The sequence below is a fragment of the Euprymna scolopes genome, chromosome 8, assembly GCF_053919585.1.
Source record: "Euprymna scolopes isolate OS-2025 chromosome 8, ASM5391958v1, whole genome shotgun sequence".
NCBI lineage: Eukaryota > Metazoa > Mollusca > Cephalopoda > Sepiida > Sepiolidae > Euprymna > Euprymna scolopes.
This window is the reverse complement of record NC_136489.1, coordinates 108,212,082-108,232,385: the sequence shown is the minus strand read 5'-3', so window position 1 is coordinate 108,232,385 and position 20,304 is coordinate 108,212,082. Positions and strand designations below refer to the sequence as shown.

Here is a 20,304-nt window from a genome sequence, read left to right as displayed (position 1 = left end):
ATTATTATTATTATTATTATTATTATTATTATTATCATTATTATTATTATTATTATTGGCTCACAAGGAGCTTTAATGCAGGTCTTTGGAGATCTTTCCCTAAAAACAGTCTGTGGTGTTCACTGGAATCTGAATGACAGCAAGTCTCTCCAGGTTTCCAGTACTTTCCCCCTCTTTCTTTAGCATTTGCAAATAAAAATGAAAATTGTCTCTGTGTGTTTGTGTGTGCATTTCTCTACCAAACTACTCTGTCAATTTTCAATCTACACACTCGAGATTTGACATAAGGAGTACTGAGATTTGGGAAAATATTTTAAATTGGTTTTTAGCTTATATTTGGTTGTCAAAGGGTCAAAGTTCAACAATTTGACTTTTGAAAACTCTACCAAGCTCCTCCGCCAATTTTGGGTCTAAACACTTGAAATTTTAGATGTAGGTTACTTTAACATGGATCAAACTTTTTAATTTGTTTTGAGCCTAAAACAAGAAATGTTAAGGGGTCAAAATTGGGGAAAGTTTTTAAAAATTTGACCTCTCAGCCAATTCTTTGTCTAAACATTTGAAATTTTACATAAAGTGTATTCAGACCAAGGGCAAGCTTTTTAATTAGTTTTTTTTTTGGGGGGGGGACATTTCGCTCCCAAGATTAGACCTTTACGGTCTCTTATAAACTATTCAGCAAATTTTGGGTCTAACCATTTCAAATTTTAGATAAAGGGTATTCAGATTGGCAGCAAGCTTTTTTATAAGCATCTGGGTGAAGATTAAGCTGCCAAAATGTCAAAGTTGAAAGATTTTATTTTTGCAGACTCTACCAAACTCCTCCGCCAACTTTGGGTATAAACACTTGAAAATCTGGATGTAGGTTACCAGGACATGTCAAACTTTTTAATATATATATGAAGTTAGGAACAGTACATAGCGCCCGAGCAAAGCTGGGTTGAACAGCGAGTTTACTCATAAAGGTATGTACAGAAATCACCTATGATTGCTCAGTAGTTTTCTCTGATAACAGGCATCGTTTAGCTTCTAGCATTCTCTACCTCTTTTAATGACTGTTGCAAATAATTTTTTACTTTATCACTGGCAAAAACATCGGGCTCATGTGAAATTTGAGTGGCAAGAAAACCTTCCTAATTTTCAAGCAGTCTATGCACTCTTTTATTATGGTCCGGTTGGAACTATTCCTCTTTGGCTTATTAACGCCCGTCTGTTTTTCCAGCCATTCGCTCCACTGCCAAAGCACATTCATGTTTCTACATTTCACTGTGTGTCCCGTTTTATTTTTGGGTGGAGGTTAGTTTAATAAAAAGAATAATAAATAGTAGTCGTTGTTTTAGTACTTCATACCACAAGAAGTTTCCACATGAGTAGTAATGATTGACAGCTCACTAGCGAAAACAGCTAGAGTTTCTATCGCCCGACTGAAAAGTAGTCTTATATATCCATGACTCACCGCTTTTTCGGTCGCCATTAAGTTGCTTTTTTTTTCCTAACAGCCGGTTACCACTGGGTTCTTGCTGAGAACAGATGACAGATTTCTCTGTAATTTGAATGACAAATAGGCATATTTGCTGACGCAGCGCATGTTCCCATGCGGAAATTTTATAGTAAGCCCCACTCTCCCCAATGGTTTACGTCGACTTGTGCAACTGCCATTACTCAAAAGCAGCATGCATACCGTAGGTTTAACCGACATAAGTCCAGTTCAAACAGACTGAAGTATATAGAAGCTAGAAATAACGTTAAGAAAGAAATAGCGACAGCTAAGAGAGAATTTACGGAAACCACTAAAAAGCGCATCGAAGCACAAAAACTAGGAACTCGAGACTTCTGGAAAATCTACAACAGTGTAGTAAATAATGGGCAATCAACAATTCCCCCACTAACCAACAATCACGAGGTTGTCTCCTCAGCAACCGACAAGGCTAACATGCTTGCCAGTCGGTTTGCCTCAAACTCCACACTGGACTCTTCCAACCACCCCCTACCTGACTTTCCTATGCGGACAGACGCCACACTAGACGATCTGAAAACCACCCCTGCCCAGGTCCATGCTATCATCAAAAACCTTGACACCTCAAAAGCATGTGGACCCGATCTTATCCCAGCTGTGCTATTAAAAAAGTGCTCAGCCGAAGTAGCTCCAGTTCTCTCCAAACTCTACAACAAATGTCTTAATGAAGCTTGCTTTCCGGGCTGTTGGAAAACTGCTTCTGTTGTACCAGTATTCAAGAATTCTGGCGAAAGGACAGACCCATCAAATTATCGCCCCATTAGCCTCCTCCCACTTTTTTCCAAAATATTTGAGACCATAATTAACCATGCTCTAGTCCACCATCTTACAGATGCTAAACTACTGACTGACAAACAATATGGATTTAGACAACCCCGTTCCACAGCAGACATCCTCACCGTGATCTCTGAACGTATATACCAATCACTGGACAAAGCGGGGGAAGGCAGAGCGGTAGCTCTAGATATATCTAAGGCTTTTGACAGGGTATGGCATGAGGGTCTCCTCAGTAAAATCAGATCATACGGTATCACTGGTAGAATACTTAACATAATTAAATCCTTCTTTGATAAGAGAAAAATCCAGGTAGTCCTCGACGGTCGCACATCTAAACAATATGATATAAATGCGGGAGTGCCCCAGGGTTCTATCCTTGGACCTCTATTGTTCCTGATATTCATAAATGACCTCCCCGACAACATTACCTCTGAGATGGGTATATATGCTGATGACACTACACTCTATGGCAGACACGACAGGAAGACGAATGAACACATTTCTAAAGAAATGGCAGAAACACTAGAGGAAGACCTCCAATCTGTAGTGGAATGGGGACAAAAGTGGTTGGTCGCGTTCAATGCTGCCAAGACTAAACTAGTTTCATTCAATAATTACAAGAAACCCTCTCTACCACCAATAGCAATGGCCAACGACTCTTTATCTGAGAGTCCATCTTTCAAACTCCTTGGCCTAACGTTCACAGGAAACATGAGTTGGAATAATTACATTGAAGGCATTGTCAGGGCCGCTGCAAGAAAGGTAGGCTCTCTCTACCGTGCTAGAAAACTACTAACACCCGAAAGTATCCTGTACCTCTATAAGGCCACCATTCGCCCATGTATGGAGTATTGCTGCCACATCTGGGCTGGTGCATCTGCTACTAGTCTCTCGCTCCTTGACAAGGTTCAAAAGAGAGTCGCAAATCTGATAGGCCCTGAACTGGCATCTAAGCTTCAGCCTCTGTCCCATCGACGAAATGTTGCATCCCTCTGCCTGTTCTACAAGTATTTTAGTGGTGAATGCTCTGATGAACTGCAATCACTTGTGCCCCCACGACGCGAGCACCCTCGACAAACCCGACAGGCTACTAGATCCCACCCCCACACTGTAGAGGTCCCTAGATGTAAAAGATCTTTTTACTCCAATAGTTTCTTCCCCAGAACCGCAAGACTCTGGAATTCCATTCCAGGTCCCTGCTTCCCCAACAGTACTGACGTGCAGAAGTTCAAGTGTAACGTGAACCGACACCTTGCTGCCCAAATCCCTACATAGTACCCCAGTAGTTGTTGCCCCTGATAGTAGCCCCCTACACCAAAGTGGCAATTTGCCTTGTTTGGGGTGAAAATGTAATAAAAAAAAAAAAAAAAAAAAAATACTCTATAAAAGACATAAGGGAAAACGAATGAACACATATCTATGGCATTATCAGAACCCCTATAGGAAGATCTCCAGTCTGTAGTGGAAAGGGGACAAACATGGATAGTAACGTTTCATGCTGCCAAAACTAAGCTCGTTTTCTTTATTAATTACAATCACCAATATCTATAAAAAATACATTACCTGAAAGTACTTCGTTCGATCTCCTCAGCTTAACGTTCACAGGGAACATGAGATACATTGATGGCAGAAAGCCTTCTACTCTAATAGTTTCTGTCTAGAAATGCTAGACTTTGGAATTCTCTTCCGGGTCCCTGTTTCCCCAACTGTGCTGACATGTAGAAGTTCAAGTGTAATATAAACAGACATCTTGCTGCTCAACTCCCCAAATAGTAGCCCCCTACATCAAAGTAACACTTGCTTTCTTTAGGGGTGAAAATGCAATAAAAATACCTGTTGTAGATTTTTTATAGTTGCAGTACTCTTCTGAAACAAGACTAGGTTCGATGTTTTCTCCCTATCTATCTTTTGATCCTTCCAGCGAGAACTTTTACAATTATTGGTGGCATCGTATTTTATTGCATTATCTGTTATTATTTCTTTATTATGCGTATTTGTCCATATATTAATGCGATAGCATGTGTGTTGTTTTCCGTGCCACGCTTACATCCGGGTCGTTTAATGGTTATGTACTTCCATTTCTTGTAACAAATAATTTTCACAAGAATTTTTCATAAATTTTGGTTTCGGTTTCGATTATAGCTGATGGTACTTAAGTTTTTTTTTTTTTTTTGTCTTTTTTATAAATAATTTTACCAAGAATTCCTCATAAGTTTAGGTGTCGGTTTTTAATATAGCTAATGGCACTCCAATAATCTATTTTTTAAAATATTTTTTTATCAATAATTTTATCAAGAATTCTTCATAAGTTTTGGTTTTGGTTTCCATTATAGCTGAATGAACTAAAGTTTCACACACACACACACACATTTTGATTCAAGCTGATGAACCTATGTAATATAAATATATACTTTTTTATTTTTGAAATCACAAATTTATTATATATATATATATATATATATATATATATATATATAAATCGATAGAACATTAACTCTATAATAATATATACGAAATCTGCAAGAATTAAAATATAATATTTAAGCGTATTTTACGACCAGGCTGCGCTGGGCGTCCCTGCTAGCTTGGATAAATACTTTTGCAGTTTTAACAAAATAGTTACAACAATATCAGAGCGTCTCAATTCACGCTGAATATCTACAGAATGCTAACATCAACATATTACATATGAATCAGTGTCCTGTGGAATTTCCACATCTCCTGTAGTCATCATTTATGATTTTATTGAGTAAAATAATATTGACAATTTTAAGATATCATTAGAAATTTGAGATTACATTCAAATTTTAATAAAATCAAATGCAATATATTTTTCCTTTAAAATAATTTATTCATTTGCTTTAAAGAAATGAATAATTAAGATTTAAACCGAATAAGATCATTATCAAGCATTTATTTTTTAATCATTTTTTCTTTTCGACAATATAAAAAATCTGTCAAGGATAGAAGTTCATCGAAGTGTTGATTATAACAACAATTAAAAGTTATAATAATATTTTTGGTTTTCTTAAATTTCTAATAATGCCTCAAATTTTAAATGCTACCTCAAAAGTGACAGTACTGTTTAATTTACCGTCTCGGAAAAATAAAAGACAGTCGGACCCTCCTACAAACAGTTATAAACAGCCCAACGGCCATTTACCCTGAAGAAGTTTTTATATTTCAGGTATATTTCAGGTGAATAAAAACGCTTGAAAAGGACCTTATACGACTGCAAGCTTAATCGTTCATTTAGGTCCTTTTCAATTTGTATTATTATTAGTAGTTGTACTAGTTGTCGTAGTAGTAGTAGTAGTAGTAGTAGTAGTACACGTGTCTTCCTTCACTGGTGCATCCTGTATCTCATGTTTCTTCTGACAGTATAATGTCGAATAGCCTTGCTGTGTGTCGGAGCCGATAAGTGTATAAGAGGCGAACAAACAAAAACAATTAAAATATATATATTAGTATTAATATAGTGGAGCTTTTACTTTTAAAAGCCTTGAAATATAGAATACTTCATATACACATCTATAATCTGACTATAAATTCCTTAGTGCATATCATTATAACGCATGAAATGTATTATCTTTGGCGGGCATATTATCCGTGAATAATTGTGTATCATCATAGTTATCCCCCTTCGTTTTGCTCGATTCTGAATCTTGTTTCTTGGTGAGAATAATTTTGATTATCTGCATATGAAGGGCATTTTAAGATGCGTATTCCAAACTAAACCAAAACTTACGTTTCTTTCATGCGACGGTGTAGAAAGGTATGCAGATATTAAATGTTTATAGAAAAAAAAAGTAGTAAATAAGACTATAATGTCAGATCATGAACGCATATCGGAAATGTATAAAATACGTTAAAAATAATTGTTAGAATTTCTAACATGTCTATTTTTTCTGTTAATATTAATTTAGTGTTGGACAGGAGAAATATGGTTTGAACAAAGTCTACGTTCAAGTACAGACACTATAATTTGGCCAGTTTGTAACTGCGTTTTTTTTTTTAATAACGTGGTCCTGCCTTTGGATATTTATGTACATATCACGCCAAATATCTGACAAAACATATATTTCTATTTCTTTGGTTCAATTCTTAGGTGTAGTTTCAACAATTAATTGACATTATAGTTTCTCTATTGAAGAGCATGTATATCAATTTGTAACCGAAAATACTGCAGTTCAATTTCTTGTTCTCTGTCAGTGGAGGAAAAATCCTTAACGACCGAGACAATTTTTAATTTTTGTTCTTTTTCGCCACGTTAAAAAACGACTCTGGTGTCTAACTCTGTCCCGTGGGGAGGCATTCTAATAAGAACTACGTCATAGGATACATGAACATGTTCTTAACTTTTAAACGTTTTATTAAAGAGTTTAATAGCGCTAAATATATGACAAGACATATATTTCTACTTTTTTGTTTAAAGCTTTAAGAGTAGATGAAGCAATTAGTTGACATTATAGTTTATTATATCGGAGAGAATGTATATCAGTGTATAACCGAAACTACATCACAGGATACATAAAAAAAATATTCATAAGTTTAAAACATTTTATTTACGATAATTGCATTTTATAAATTAATAATTACATTCTTTTTATATCGCCTGAGATGTATATTCAGGAATATAATCATTCATTAGGCAGACAGATATTTATGAGGTGTGCTTATTATTTTTATTTTTTCAAATCGCATTGATTTGATGAATAACGCGAATTCATTCCATGAAAGACTCATCCCTCTGCAATAGATATTGACGGTGTGAGACTCTAAAAAACAACACCTGTCATATATGTAGGTAGGAAGCAGAGATGACTCATTATTTATTTATTTATTATTTTTTTTTACAAAAGTGCATTGTAGTGACTATTTAAAAAATAATGTCCGGGGCGGAAAAGTCGCTCGTTTTAACGGTACCACTACCGCTTTTGTAGCTCTTCAACGTTTTTTTTTTAATCAAGAAAAATAGTTTGTTTTTTTTTATTTTAGAACAATGTACGTAATATACGTATTCATTTATTTATTTTATTTCATTTAATAATAAATTCTATTCCCTTAATTTAATATTCTATTATATATTACAACTAGTTTTGTGGTGGGAGGAAATAAAAGCAATGAAGTAAAGTGAGATGCCATTTTATGATATATTCTTATCAAGTATATTTTACCATGAAACCAAATGAATGAAATTAAAGCGTTTCCCTTCAGGATATAGAACAACCAATTTGACCGCTTCAGTCCCTACCAAATTACTTTGACAATTTCTAGTCTAAACATTTGAAATTTTAAATAAAGTGTATTCAGAAATTGAGCAAGCTTTTTGATCGGTTTAGGTCGAAAATTTCTAGTAACTAATATATAAATTTAGGTATGTATGTTTGCATGTCTGCCTAAAACTTTCGACAGAGGCGACGGATTTTTACAGGATCAGTATCGTTTTGGAGTTCGACCTTTCAGACAACAATTATCGGGAAAATGGGTAAAAACATTAATATCTTCACCTCTAACTGGGAACTTTCTACAGGGAGGGGTCGCTTTTTTCGCCCATATTTTCGAAAGTTATCCTCTCCTTTCGATTGTATAACCTTTATAATACCCTACGTCACTTCCGGTTTGGCGATGGTTGTAACAGCAAAGACGGCAGGGGTTTTTCCTGTTCTTTTTCTCCTTTGTGGTACGGGTTCGAGCCTACCTTCCCACTTCCACTTTTTTTTCTTTTTGCTCAACAAAAACATCAAAAGTGTATATATACATATATATATATGACTAATTCATTTGATCACATAAATTAATATACAAAAGTATTATTTTATGCGTAAACTTTAATGATTTACTTCAACAGTGCTCAATACATAGGTAGAACGAGGTACTAAGTTATAAAAAATATATATGGCAATCAAGCTACACAGAATATTCTGCGTTTTATCCGCGCTAGGATTCGTCAGGCTCATGCGAAGAGTTGTGGTTGTCTCGCATTTTTATATACGCACATTCTATTAAGGTTTTAGTTAGCCAATCAGTTTCCTAGTTTCTACCGCTTCCTTCCTAATCAGCCAATGGGCAGGCACTTACTGGAGAAATGCCCAGTTGACCTTGGGTTCAACCCTTCATTAAAAAAAAAAAACACACACACACACATTTAACTACACCTAGATTTAAAATTGGTCAAATCATTAGATATCTACGCTTCTCGCTAAAAATCACACACAAAGGAAGGTTATAGGGCTTTTGTCCTGTAAGGGCATTTGTGTTTAATTTTAACCAACATTTTAGGCTTACTTATTTCTGATTAATGGACTCTAGTTTAACTCATCAATTTCTTTCTAGACACATCACATGGTTCATTGAGCAATTGCAAACATGATGTGTATATTAGAACAAAGGTGTTAGGGAACCTCTTGATTAATTTAAGTTTTTTTGTTTTTTTTTTTTCAATATAATGTGACAAATACCAAATACTTACTGAGTATCCACCCTTTTTTCATTCCGATTTCAAAGCATCGTTTTAATCGGCAGCTGGCACAGAATTTCCGGGTGTGAGGATCCAATCGGCACTTGCCTTCAAACGTACAGTTAAACACCTGAAAATAAAAGACATTTTATAAGCAGACAAAAATAAAGCGGCATTGGATTAGGCACAGCATTAAAAATAAACAGAAAATTTAATTTAGATTCTAAAAGATCAAAGATGCAAAAAGGAAAAAAGAAAAAGTACAATGACAACTTAAATATGCATAAGACGTTGGTTTAAATAACAAACTAATAAAACACTCATGTAACGTGTTAAAGTATTAAACAAACGTAATACTTGTAATATATATATATATATATGTGTGTGTGTGTGTGTGTGTATTTATCTATCTATCTATCTATCTATCTATCTATATATATATATATATATATATATATATATAAAATATTATGCATATGTATATATGTATGTATAAAAAAAAATTATAAAATCCGCATATATTATCGGCGCACACAGCGTAATATAAACACTTAATAGGTTTAGCATTAAACGCTGTTTCTATTACGGATTCACAGCACCACTTACTTCCGGGAGAAATTTAAATAATAACCGATATTTCATTCGCTAAAATAAAAAAAATAAATAAATAAATATATAAAAAGATAATATTTAAAAAAAAAGATAAAATTAAATAGATGATTAAATAAAAAAAAATGAAAATTTTTTATAGTAATAACGATAATATTAAATAAAGTAACCTGGGTGAAGAAACAATATGGCAGGTTTGGTCATGATCGGTCCAGTGATGTGGGCTGTAGGGGAATTGTACAAATCACACACACACACACACACACACACACACAGAGACGAACGCTACTATATATATATATATATATATATATATATATATATATATATATATATATATATATATATATACATCAAATCAAATACATGTATATACACATATATGAACATATATGGTTATGCATATGTGTATTTGCACAGATATATACACACGTATATATACAAATATATATTAATATACATATATATATATACATTCATACATATATATGTATATATATATAAATATATATATGTATTTATATGCATGTAAGTATATAATGTACGAGTTTTTTAGCCCGATAAAGCAGGTAAAAGCTATAACATGTTGACAGAATAAATGCTCATGCTTAACTCTTAGTGTAAGTATAATAATCTGCTTCCATTTATTCCTTTTGCTTTATGATTTTGCATACAAACGGATACCATAATTCTTTGTTAGTTGCATATTATCATGACAAAGTCCCAGTCGAAATTTAAGCCAGATCGGCCCAAATGTATTTGAGAAAAAGAGAAACGAAAGGGCAAGACACACAGACAGACAAGGAAAGAGAAATACAATATTTATGTACCAAAGCCTTAAGATATTTTACGTTCTAAAGTTATCACTTTTTAGACACCTAAATAATATTAGATTGTCCGATATAGAGTGATAAGCAATTAATTTCTTGTCGCTAAATCTGACCTGATTATTTTAAAAACCGAATAATTTTTAATCAAATGATATCATCCTGTCGAATAAAATAGTTCAATTTATATATCTATAAAAGTGAAATCTTCTGTGTGTGCCTGTCTGTGTGTGTTCAGTTCCCTACCAAATTACCCTTTCAATTTTCAATCTCCAGACTCGGGATCTGACGTAAAGAGTACTGAGATTTGGGAAACTCTTTTTAATCGGTTTTCGGCCAGAAATTTAACCGCCAATGGGGTCATGGTTCAACGATTTAACCTTTTAAAACTCTTCCAAACTCTTCCGCTAATACTGGGTCTAAACTATGGAATTTCTAGAAGTAGGTACATTAGATGTGGATCAAACTTTTACATTTGATTTGAGCCTAAAACAATAAATGTTAAGGGGTAAAAATTGGGGTCAAAGTTAAAATAAATTTGACGTCTAAGGAAAGTTTGGGGTCAATGTTAAAAAGATTTGATTTTTGCGGTCTCTAGCAAGCTATTCAGCAAATGTTTGGTTTAAACATTTAAAATTTAATATAAAGGGTATTTAGACATGCAGCAAGATTTTTAATTAGTTTTTGAGCGAAAATTTTGCTGCCAAGACGTCAAATTTTTCGGTCTAAACCCTTAAAATTTTAGATGTACTTTTCCTGGACATGAGTAAAACTTTTTAACACACACACACACACACACACACACACACACACACACACACACACACATATATGTATATATATATATATATATATATATATATATATATATATATATATGCACTTAAAGTTATGAACAGTACATAGGGTCCGATCAAATAAATATATTTTAAATTCGTTTTATTTATCAGAGATATATATAACTGACAATTATTTTACGATCAGGAGATATATTATTGATTTTTTTTAAACACAATTAAATTGCACTATTAAAAAAAAGAAAAAAAAACAACGAAAGACATAGTTATTCCATTTATTTATAGTTACTATTATTTTCTCGAAGGAAAACTGGCGTAGCAACTAATTTTGCCAATCGGGGCAGTCTTAAAATTTGCCCATCCCACGCTTGTCGTCGGTAAGCCGTTGACGTTAGAAATTCTAAATATTTATTTTCCTGGAATAAAACTTAAGGATCTAATCTTATACTGTTGTTATTGGTCCCAGACTTTTATCTTATTATCGTACTCGTGTACATATACAGCCGTCATTAAAGAAAACCAAAGATATTTTTTATTTAGTTTTATTATTACTCCCTTTCAAAATGACGCCCTCTGGCAGGTGCCGCCTGGGCCGGACCGCCTCTTTCACCTTCTGTTTTGCTCCGTTACTGGGGAAAAAGGTCACCTTTTTTTAATACTAATATCTCTAACGGACATTTATTATTTCTACAAAAGACTACTATTATTAAAATAGATAGAAGAGATATTTCTAGTATAGGATAAAGATTTATGGACGATTTGGGCGTAAATAAATGCAACGAGACAAACCATTAACGTGTGATTTTAAATAAAAGTAATTGCGCACTCAATGAGTCGGGGGGGGGGTCACAGCATGTGTATCGATATTCATTCTCAAATATCCACGTGACGTAAAACACAAGTTTACACACGCGTTAACATGTAGACGCCCGAGATCCAACACGTTGTTAACTCAGTCGCGAAGAAGAAAAAGAATAGGAAAGAACCTCAACTCCTGTTTCAGGTTTTAAGAAAATATCTTTATTCATCATTCTCCAGCCAGTCGTAACGTCTCGTTATGGCTATGCTGTCACCCACGTCTCTTACGTGATCGTCTGCTCTAACATCCTCTTCGGTCTGTGCACGCGTTCTTTTTATAGTCTTTTTTTCTTGTCCCTTACCGTGGCGTTACTTTGCACACGGCTCACTCATTGGCATATAACAGCTATATGAGCGCTCTGTTACATTCTATCCAGAGAGTTACTTCGTCAAATGCAGTCTCTGCTCAGTTGTTCTACCTGTTTCTTGCTAAGAGGGTCGTTAAAATGCAGTTGTTTAAGCAAATTATTATTTATCATCTCTTCATGGGGTTAGACAAAATGCCATGTGTTGGTTTGATGAAAAGGTGTCCCTGGAATGATTTGGATGTGAACTGAATAGGTTCGCGTGCTCAATCTGTGTTGTTAACCACTGAGCCATCGATCTTATTTTATTTACCTGTTTTCAATGAAGTTAAATACATTGCCATATATGGGTTTAACGAAAGTGTTTTCATGAAACGAATTTAATTCTAACTTTTCATAGCCCACATTTTAATTCAATGTTTTAGACACTAAGACACCATTATCCCAATATATCACCATCGTCGTTGGCAGAACTCGGATACGAGTAGAAGTTTGGGTCATTTGGGTTGAGCCAGTCCCAGCTATAAAGTGTTTTAGGTGATTCACGGGGCGCAACTTCGTGTAGCGCACACTTCGGGTGTCACCAGTCGCTGCGACGAACATGTTCAGGAGGCATCTTGCAGCAGGTTGCCGGTACCGCAGGTTACCGATTACGTGGAGTGCCTGCCAGGGGAGTTTATTCTATGGTGCATCTTCCCCAGTAAATTGAACTCGCCCCCAGATATCAACCTGGATTTGTTTTATGATTTTGCACGGTACATACAGCGCCTAGCGTTTCTAAATGGTCACCCATCTGGTACTAGCCAGGCTCATCGTTGCTTAACTTCGCTAATCTGGTGAGAACTAGTGCGCCAACGTGATTGTGTCCCAATATATAGTATAACCATACAGTTCTTCTTCGATAACCTTTATCTGTTGCAACTCATTTTCGAATTAATTACCCTTAACTATCGTATGAAAGACCGTATGCGCCACTTAGATTAAAGCACAATAGAATTTAACAAAGTCATTTATATTTTCATTTGTTGTAAACTGAGTTCTTACTTGGATAGTTAGAGCCTATGGATGTTCAATTCGTATTTATTGTTGGGTTATGTTGATTTAAAACATGTGCTATCTACTAAAACGTGTACTCCACAATTAGAGCTTCAGTTGTCTCGCAATTCACTATATTTTTTTTCTAAGAAACGTACTGACCTTCTTCTTGAGGGCGTTTCTCCTGAAGAAAGCTTTGCAGGATTCGCAGGTGATGGCATCGAAGTTATAGCCGAGGGCAACATCATTACAAACACGGCAGATCAGCTTGGTTCCATCCTTTGGTTTCGGTCGCCTCTTCTGCTCCTTTTTAACGTGTCTGTCGTTCTGAACATGCGAAAAAATATGAAAACAAATTAAATTCAAACAGGAAGTAAATTAATTAACGTTAAACCAGTGTTTAGCTTATCACTTGGAGTAGCGCTTATTGGTACGGTTAATGAAGTCGACAAGCTGACACTAAATCATTGCGTTTACGAAAATAGCCATTAAGAGAAAAACAGCACAAATTCTAAATATTAATTTATTGTCCGTACACTCAGTGTCACAAAAAATAACACCTTATCATCGCAAACATTAATTAATGAGAAATGAATTACCTTCTAATTTGTAGTCGCTATTTTTCAGTTAAAATTATTAAAACCATTTCATCTCCATAAATTTTAAGTAAAAACATGGCTGTCTGTTTACGGGTTCAAATTTGCGCTTTTATTTTATGATTAAAATGTCGTGTTAAGAGGAGGTTTTGTTTTATAGGTTTTTTTTTAATTAAAAAAAAAGATGCGCCAGTAAATTAACATCAGTTCCTTTTATAATTTATTTTTAAAAAAATATTCAGAAAGAAAAAACAAAAAACAATAATAGGTTATGTGTTGAAATAGAAAAATCTTTATTTTTAAATATATTCTTTTAGCTTTAAAAGATTACATAACAATTTTCGAAGAAATAGTTTCAAATTCTTCCTTATTTGTTTTATTTCATTTTTTTATTCGTTTTATTTATAATTTGTTTTAAAAATTTTAAACAACCGGGAAATTTCTACGGGTTCTGCTAGTTAATATTGATAACAGAAAGAAATGGGAGGAAAACAAATAGATGGATAAAAGAGAAAGAGAGAGGGGGAGAGAGAGAGTGAAAAAGAAATAATGATAAATAGATATAAGGTCACTCATAGGGTTTTGTTCAAGGTCGAAAATGCTACTTGAAAACTTCCTCGAGTGACTAAAAGAATTATGAATTGGGGAACATGATACGTCTTCTTCTTCTTCTTCTTCTTCTTCTTCTCGTATAATTACATGTTCATGTTGTAGATGAAATCATTGGTAGTGTTATCTATAGGCTTCGGTCCATTGTTCGTCCGATTCCTCTGGAGATATAACCTTATTTGAACTTGGCAGAATACATGAAGTAGGTTGCATTTACCTTTCCCGGCACAGTGGCATCTGACTCGCCTGTTTGCACCTATCCGTTGTCCTTAGATCATCCGCATAGCTTCATTCGAATAACATAACGCTTAATACCATAGAACCGTTCATCTTCTACAGATTCATCCTCCTCCATGGACTACCAACGTGCCTGCTGCCGTCATCAGAGTTACCTTCTCCTAGATACATGTCTTAACTAAGACTGGGGGTGCATCTCTCCCAGTGATACCAACCTCGAATTTTTTTATGACTCGGCGCAGTACATACAGCGCCTAACCTTCCCAAGTAGTCACCCGTATGTGACTGACCAAGCTCATCGTTTCTTAACTTCGGTGATCTGGCGGGAACCGGTGTGCGAATGTGATTGTGTCGTATGTACGTTTACGTAGGGAAGGTTAGATGCTTCCTTAGATGAGGTACTGTTGTCAGATCTTGGAAAGAGGGGGGGGACAATGGTCATGGAGTAAACGAAAAGCAAAGAGGAACTTTCCCAAGTTCGAATCCAGTTCTTTGTACAAAATAACTTTTACTTAGAATGTTGTCAACCTTCCTTTGGCCCCTCCCGTAGTACACTATTTTAAAAAAAAACTATTACTTGGCAGTCTTTGTTAGAGCAGTAAGGTTTCAATAGTAGATCAATAATTTGGCCGAATATTTTGCCGTTTTAAAAGAAATATTAATGAAAATGGCTTATTTCATCACTAATTATTATTGCCGAATTTATTAAGATAAAAAATGAAAAGTTAACTGATAAGAACGGGGTTTCTTAAATAAATGCAAGGAATTTTCATTTATGATTTTTTGCTCCTAGTATCAGCAAAATTTTCATCCAGCATGTGTTTCAATACACTTTTCGTCTGTGATACTTATTACGATGAGACTGCTATTCTGCAGTTCAATCCCGATAATTATTTCCTCACAAGTTGTAAACTCTTGGCTATTCCATTCATAATTTCTAGACCATTAATAAGATAATTGAGTTTATTGTTCCCCTGTAAATCCATTCATAACATATAATCGTTTCACAACCGCTATCCAAATATAATTACACTTTCTCTGTTTACTTTTAACCAACGAAAACATCCATCAACAGAGTTTATTTTACAGAGTGTTCTATCTTTGGAACAGATTATGATTGGTTTATTCTACCGCTCTAGTAGATAGCTCGCTGTTGTTGCAATCTACCATATGTATTAGAACCAAGTATTTCTTAAAATGGCGTACTGTTGCCACATCTGGATAGGAGCATCTCGATGCGCCGTATCCTCTCTTGATAGAATTCCAAAACGGGCTTCGATATCTGGTAGATGAAGCCCTTTTTTCTCTTTCCTGCAAACTCTATCCCGCAGAATTGATTTTGTCTCTATTCTATCGTTATATCTATGGCAAGTGTTCATCTGAGCTCAAATCTATGCCCCCCCCCTTTCTAAATTTTCACAAAAAACACTGGACTAGCGATAACCACCATCAAAAATCCGCCCTGTCTCTATTTGTGCCAAAATCTAAGCCAGATTTCATGTGAAATGCCCGCTGGTGGAACCCTGTTCTCCTGACAAGCGCCTGACTATAACATAGTAGGCTTCAAGTCTAATGTAAACAAGTTCTTGTTGAGTTGTCCCCTAAAATAATCAAATTCTACTAAATATCCACCATTAACAATTACTACAATGCAACCTCACATTCATTTACTTATATCCTCGAATGGCCTTCGAGCCTTGATAGGTGATGACGCCGCTGTAAAAGAAAAGCAAATATTGCATTACTGCTTGCCTGTTGATTATAACAAATCCAATGTAAAAAAATACTTATCGAGCGGTTCTCTGAAATACTTAAATGTATCCTTTGCCGCTCCTCATGTCCAATCATTCCTTTGTATTGTTCATAATCTTACGGACAATTCAAATAAACATTTAGGCTCGAATGGCTTTGGGTCTTTATAGGTGATGCCTTTATTTTATCTCTTTTCAAAGCGGAATATACTGACTAACTAAGAAAGTAACAAGCACAATTATACATAAATTAAAAAGAAAGGCGTGTTTTGTTGGGTAGATAATATTGTATCTGAAATGATTTCTATGAATGACCAGTACTTTAAAGCAATTATAATATAAAATGGTATTTTGTGTGTATCAATGCGTGCTTCTGTTTAGTTTCAGATTCGCGGAAAACAACTCCATTCTATTCATCCAAGCCTCCACAGTTTTCTGAAGCAAAAACAATCGATGAGCACGAACAGTATCATGAATCTGAGACGAGTGTTTTAATAAAAAATTAGGCTCGGTTGCTTGTGTTATCTATTAATAAACATCATCTCTTATACTCTTTCTCTTTTGGACCCCGACGGACTGTCTACTTTGCTATATTCCTACTGATCGGCCCTTCTCATCGATCGTCGAACCATGCACCCCTAGTCCATCTTCTTATCAATGCAGGGATCGATTGCACTTTGTATCAATATTTAGAAAAAGCACAAGTATACAATCATTTGGCTGCATATGTCGATATATGATTCAGTAAGAGCTTACGATATATATATATATATATATATATATATATATATATATATATATATATATATATATATATATATATATATACGCGAAAACAGTTAATAAAACATGTTAAAAGACACTTTGAAATGAGTTAAAAACATATATTATCTGAAAAGATATTCTTAATCCGCGGAGTTTCGAAGAAATAATTTCCTTCTCATCAGAGGGTAGGAATTAGCAAAATGCAAGATCGGATTTTGCATGCAAAAGTATTTGATGAAAGAACAAGTAAGTCAAAGATCTCACTTAATAACAAAAAAAAGTGAAGCAGAGGGAATATGAAGAATATATATATATATATATATATATATATATATATATATATATATAGAGAGAGAGAGAGAGAGAGAGAGAGAAAGAGAGAGAGAAAGAGAGAGACATGACAGAAAAGAATTAACACTAAGATAAATGTTTTTTTCCTAAATTTATTTATGCTTCTTAAAATTTACGGATAAGAATAGTGAAATAATCTCGAAATATTCATTAAAATTGGGCCTAACTACGTACCAAAAGAGCATCAGAGATATCAGAATTTCCCCGAGGACGAATCGTGGGTGAACATGAAAGTGATCTAAGTCAACGCAATATAGCAGGAAATCTTCCAATACCTCTTTTACTGTAAGCAGAGTGATTGTACAATTCAAAAAATAGGACAAAGAGCGAATAAAACCTCATGCAGGTCGCGCAATTTCGGTTATAGTGAGGAGTGTAATTTGGAGAGATGGTGACACAGACCTGGTAGAGTGAAAAAAAAACATCCGGCAGAATGTACAACTAACAGATATAGAAATATAGAAAAATACGTTAATATAATCATGATTTTATTTAATATTTCGCCATAAATAAGAACTTTATGCAGAATAATACCTTTTTGTTTATATTTGTTTCTTGTTTTACCTTTTCCCCCTTTTACCAGATCTGTTACACCCCATATATATATATATATATATATATATATATATATATATATATATATATATATATATATATATATATATATATATATATATAGGATAGGATAGGAATGTGTAGGTAGATGGATATATTTGATAGATAGGAATATTTAAAGACTAAAACGGAAATTTCAGATAAAAAACTGGCCAAGCAAAGAAGAAATAAAGAATTAAAATAAATGATTATTAAGTTATAAAGTATTAAGAAAGTATGTAGAAAAAAAACGATAATATTAAAGAAAAATTATATATATGTGAAAGGTTAAAGTAGTAGCTATGTAATTTACAAATTACTATAATAAAATTTGGACTTATGTTTACAGAAAAATATCAGTTCGTTTTTATAATTTATTATAATGTTACCTTGATACGAAGTAATTATAGTTATAGCTTCGGTTATGCATAGGCGACATGACTTAGAGCCTAAAGTATAAGACTTAACTTTTTTATGATATTCCATTTGATTGAGAATGGGGTATTATTAGAGTTAAGTTTTTTTAATTAAAGTGGTTAGAGAAGTTCCTTAGTTATTATTAGAATTATCGTTGTTTAAAAGAAATGTTGCTTGATATTCTTTTATTAATTAATGTTGAAGTAGCGCCGATATATGCATGTACTTTATTAAAACTCGAGGTCTGATATTAATATTAATTTACTGATTTGTATTGGTTAAATAGTTTGGATTTTGTTCAACAAACGGTGTGACAATGATAGTACGGCGGCTGTTTTGGAGGGTATGATGAGTGTTGTTAGTATTAGGATGGCTGTTTGGAGAACTATCATTTTTCTCATTAATATTATTATTTTATCATTATTATTATTATTATTATTATTATTATTATTATTATTATTATTATTATTATTATTATTATTATTATTGCTAGTTGTATGATTTTAGACGAAGGGGCTGCTCGAGTGGTATATTGGATTAGTAACTATATCAGATTGAGGATGGGAAGAAGGATAACTTGAAGACGAAATATTAGTGTCTGTTATGGGAGGATTGCGTAGGAGCTCAGTAATTGTGCATGAATATATAACATTTTCATAGATGCAATCATTATTGAGTGGGGCAAGATGTTTGTTATTACAATTACAGTTAGTTTTGGGTTTAATTGGGAAAAGGATTTTTGGTGCTGATTTAATTTTTCTGTTATTAGATGTTAAGATTCTTTGTGCTAAATTAGGCATTGTTAAATAATAAATCCTGATTGAGTTTTTATTAAAAATAGAACTATATCTGTTTGGGTATTTAAAAGAGTTTTGTACAATGTTGAAGAATTTCTTAGGTATTTTACTTTTGACATTTAGGCTAAATGGAGGATTAAACCAAATATTGTCTTTCTCCTGATGCGACTGGGTGGGTTAGAGGTATTACGATTAGTATCTTGGTTTGGATTATAAATGTAGACTGGTTCATTGCTATTGATAGCGGCAGATCTTGTTATTTGAACTGGTTTCTTGCGAGTCATATTGTGTGTGATTACAGATTTAAGGCAGCCAGCAGGAGGAGCATAATGGTTGTATTTAATATTTTCCTTGTGTCCTGAGTTCCTTGAGGCATTATTGAAGAAAGTAGCATTTTGATTATAAGTTTTTTTTTATCAGCAGAAAGAGCAGAAATTCTTCTAGAGACGGATGCTACTATAGATTTTATTATTGAGTTTTAGTCTTTAAATATTCGCCTCTATCAAATATATCAATCTACCTACACATTCGTATCCTGTATGTATATTTACTTATATTTTACTATATGCATTTACTTACATACTTACTTGCTATATATATATATATATATATATATATATATATATATATATATATATGTATATATACATATGTATTATATATATATATATATATATTCTATATATATATTACATTTCAAAATGTTGACCATGTTGATTTTTTTTTAAGTACGTTAGTAGCACAGTTTTTACAGCACCTGTTTTGTAGCCAAAATTAGAAATGTAATTATTATGTCAATTGTTAAGTGCTTAACTAGGGGTAAATATACCCCTGGGGCGTAAAATAAAATATGCAGTCGGGGTTTAATAATTGAAGTACCTAATAATTGAAAAATAATTATGTCTTTGCAGATTGTGTCATGTTTTTTTAAAGCATGTTCCCAACAGAGATGGACAATGAGTAGGAATATGACAACAGCATATTCTTTATATTGTTTTGACTC

At 33.7% G+C, this 20,304-nt stretch overlaps 1 protein-coding gene across 4 annotated transcripts in view; it reads right to left on the bottom strand.

Moving 5' to 3' along the window:
- LOC145283706 (vitamin D3 receptor-like) overlaps nucleotides 1-20,304 on the bottom strand; it is a 567,378-nt gene that overhangs the window by 24,160 nt on the left and 522,914 nt on the right. For all 4 annotated transcript variants that reach the window (XM_080132731.1, XM_080132733.1, XM_080132732.1 and 1 more), the window contains exons 4-5: nucleotides 13,347-13,511; nucleotides 8,766-8,883 (exon numbers count right to left, since the gene is read on the bottom strand). In XM_080132731.1, coding sequence (XP_079988857.1) covers nucleotides 8,766-8,883; nucleotides 13,347-13,511 — 283 coding nt within the window. The remainder of the gene's footprint in view (nucleotides 1-8,765; nucleotides 8,884-13,346; nucleotides 13,512-20,304) is intronic.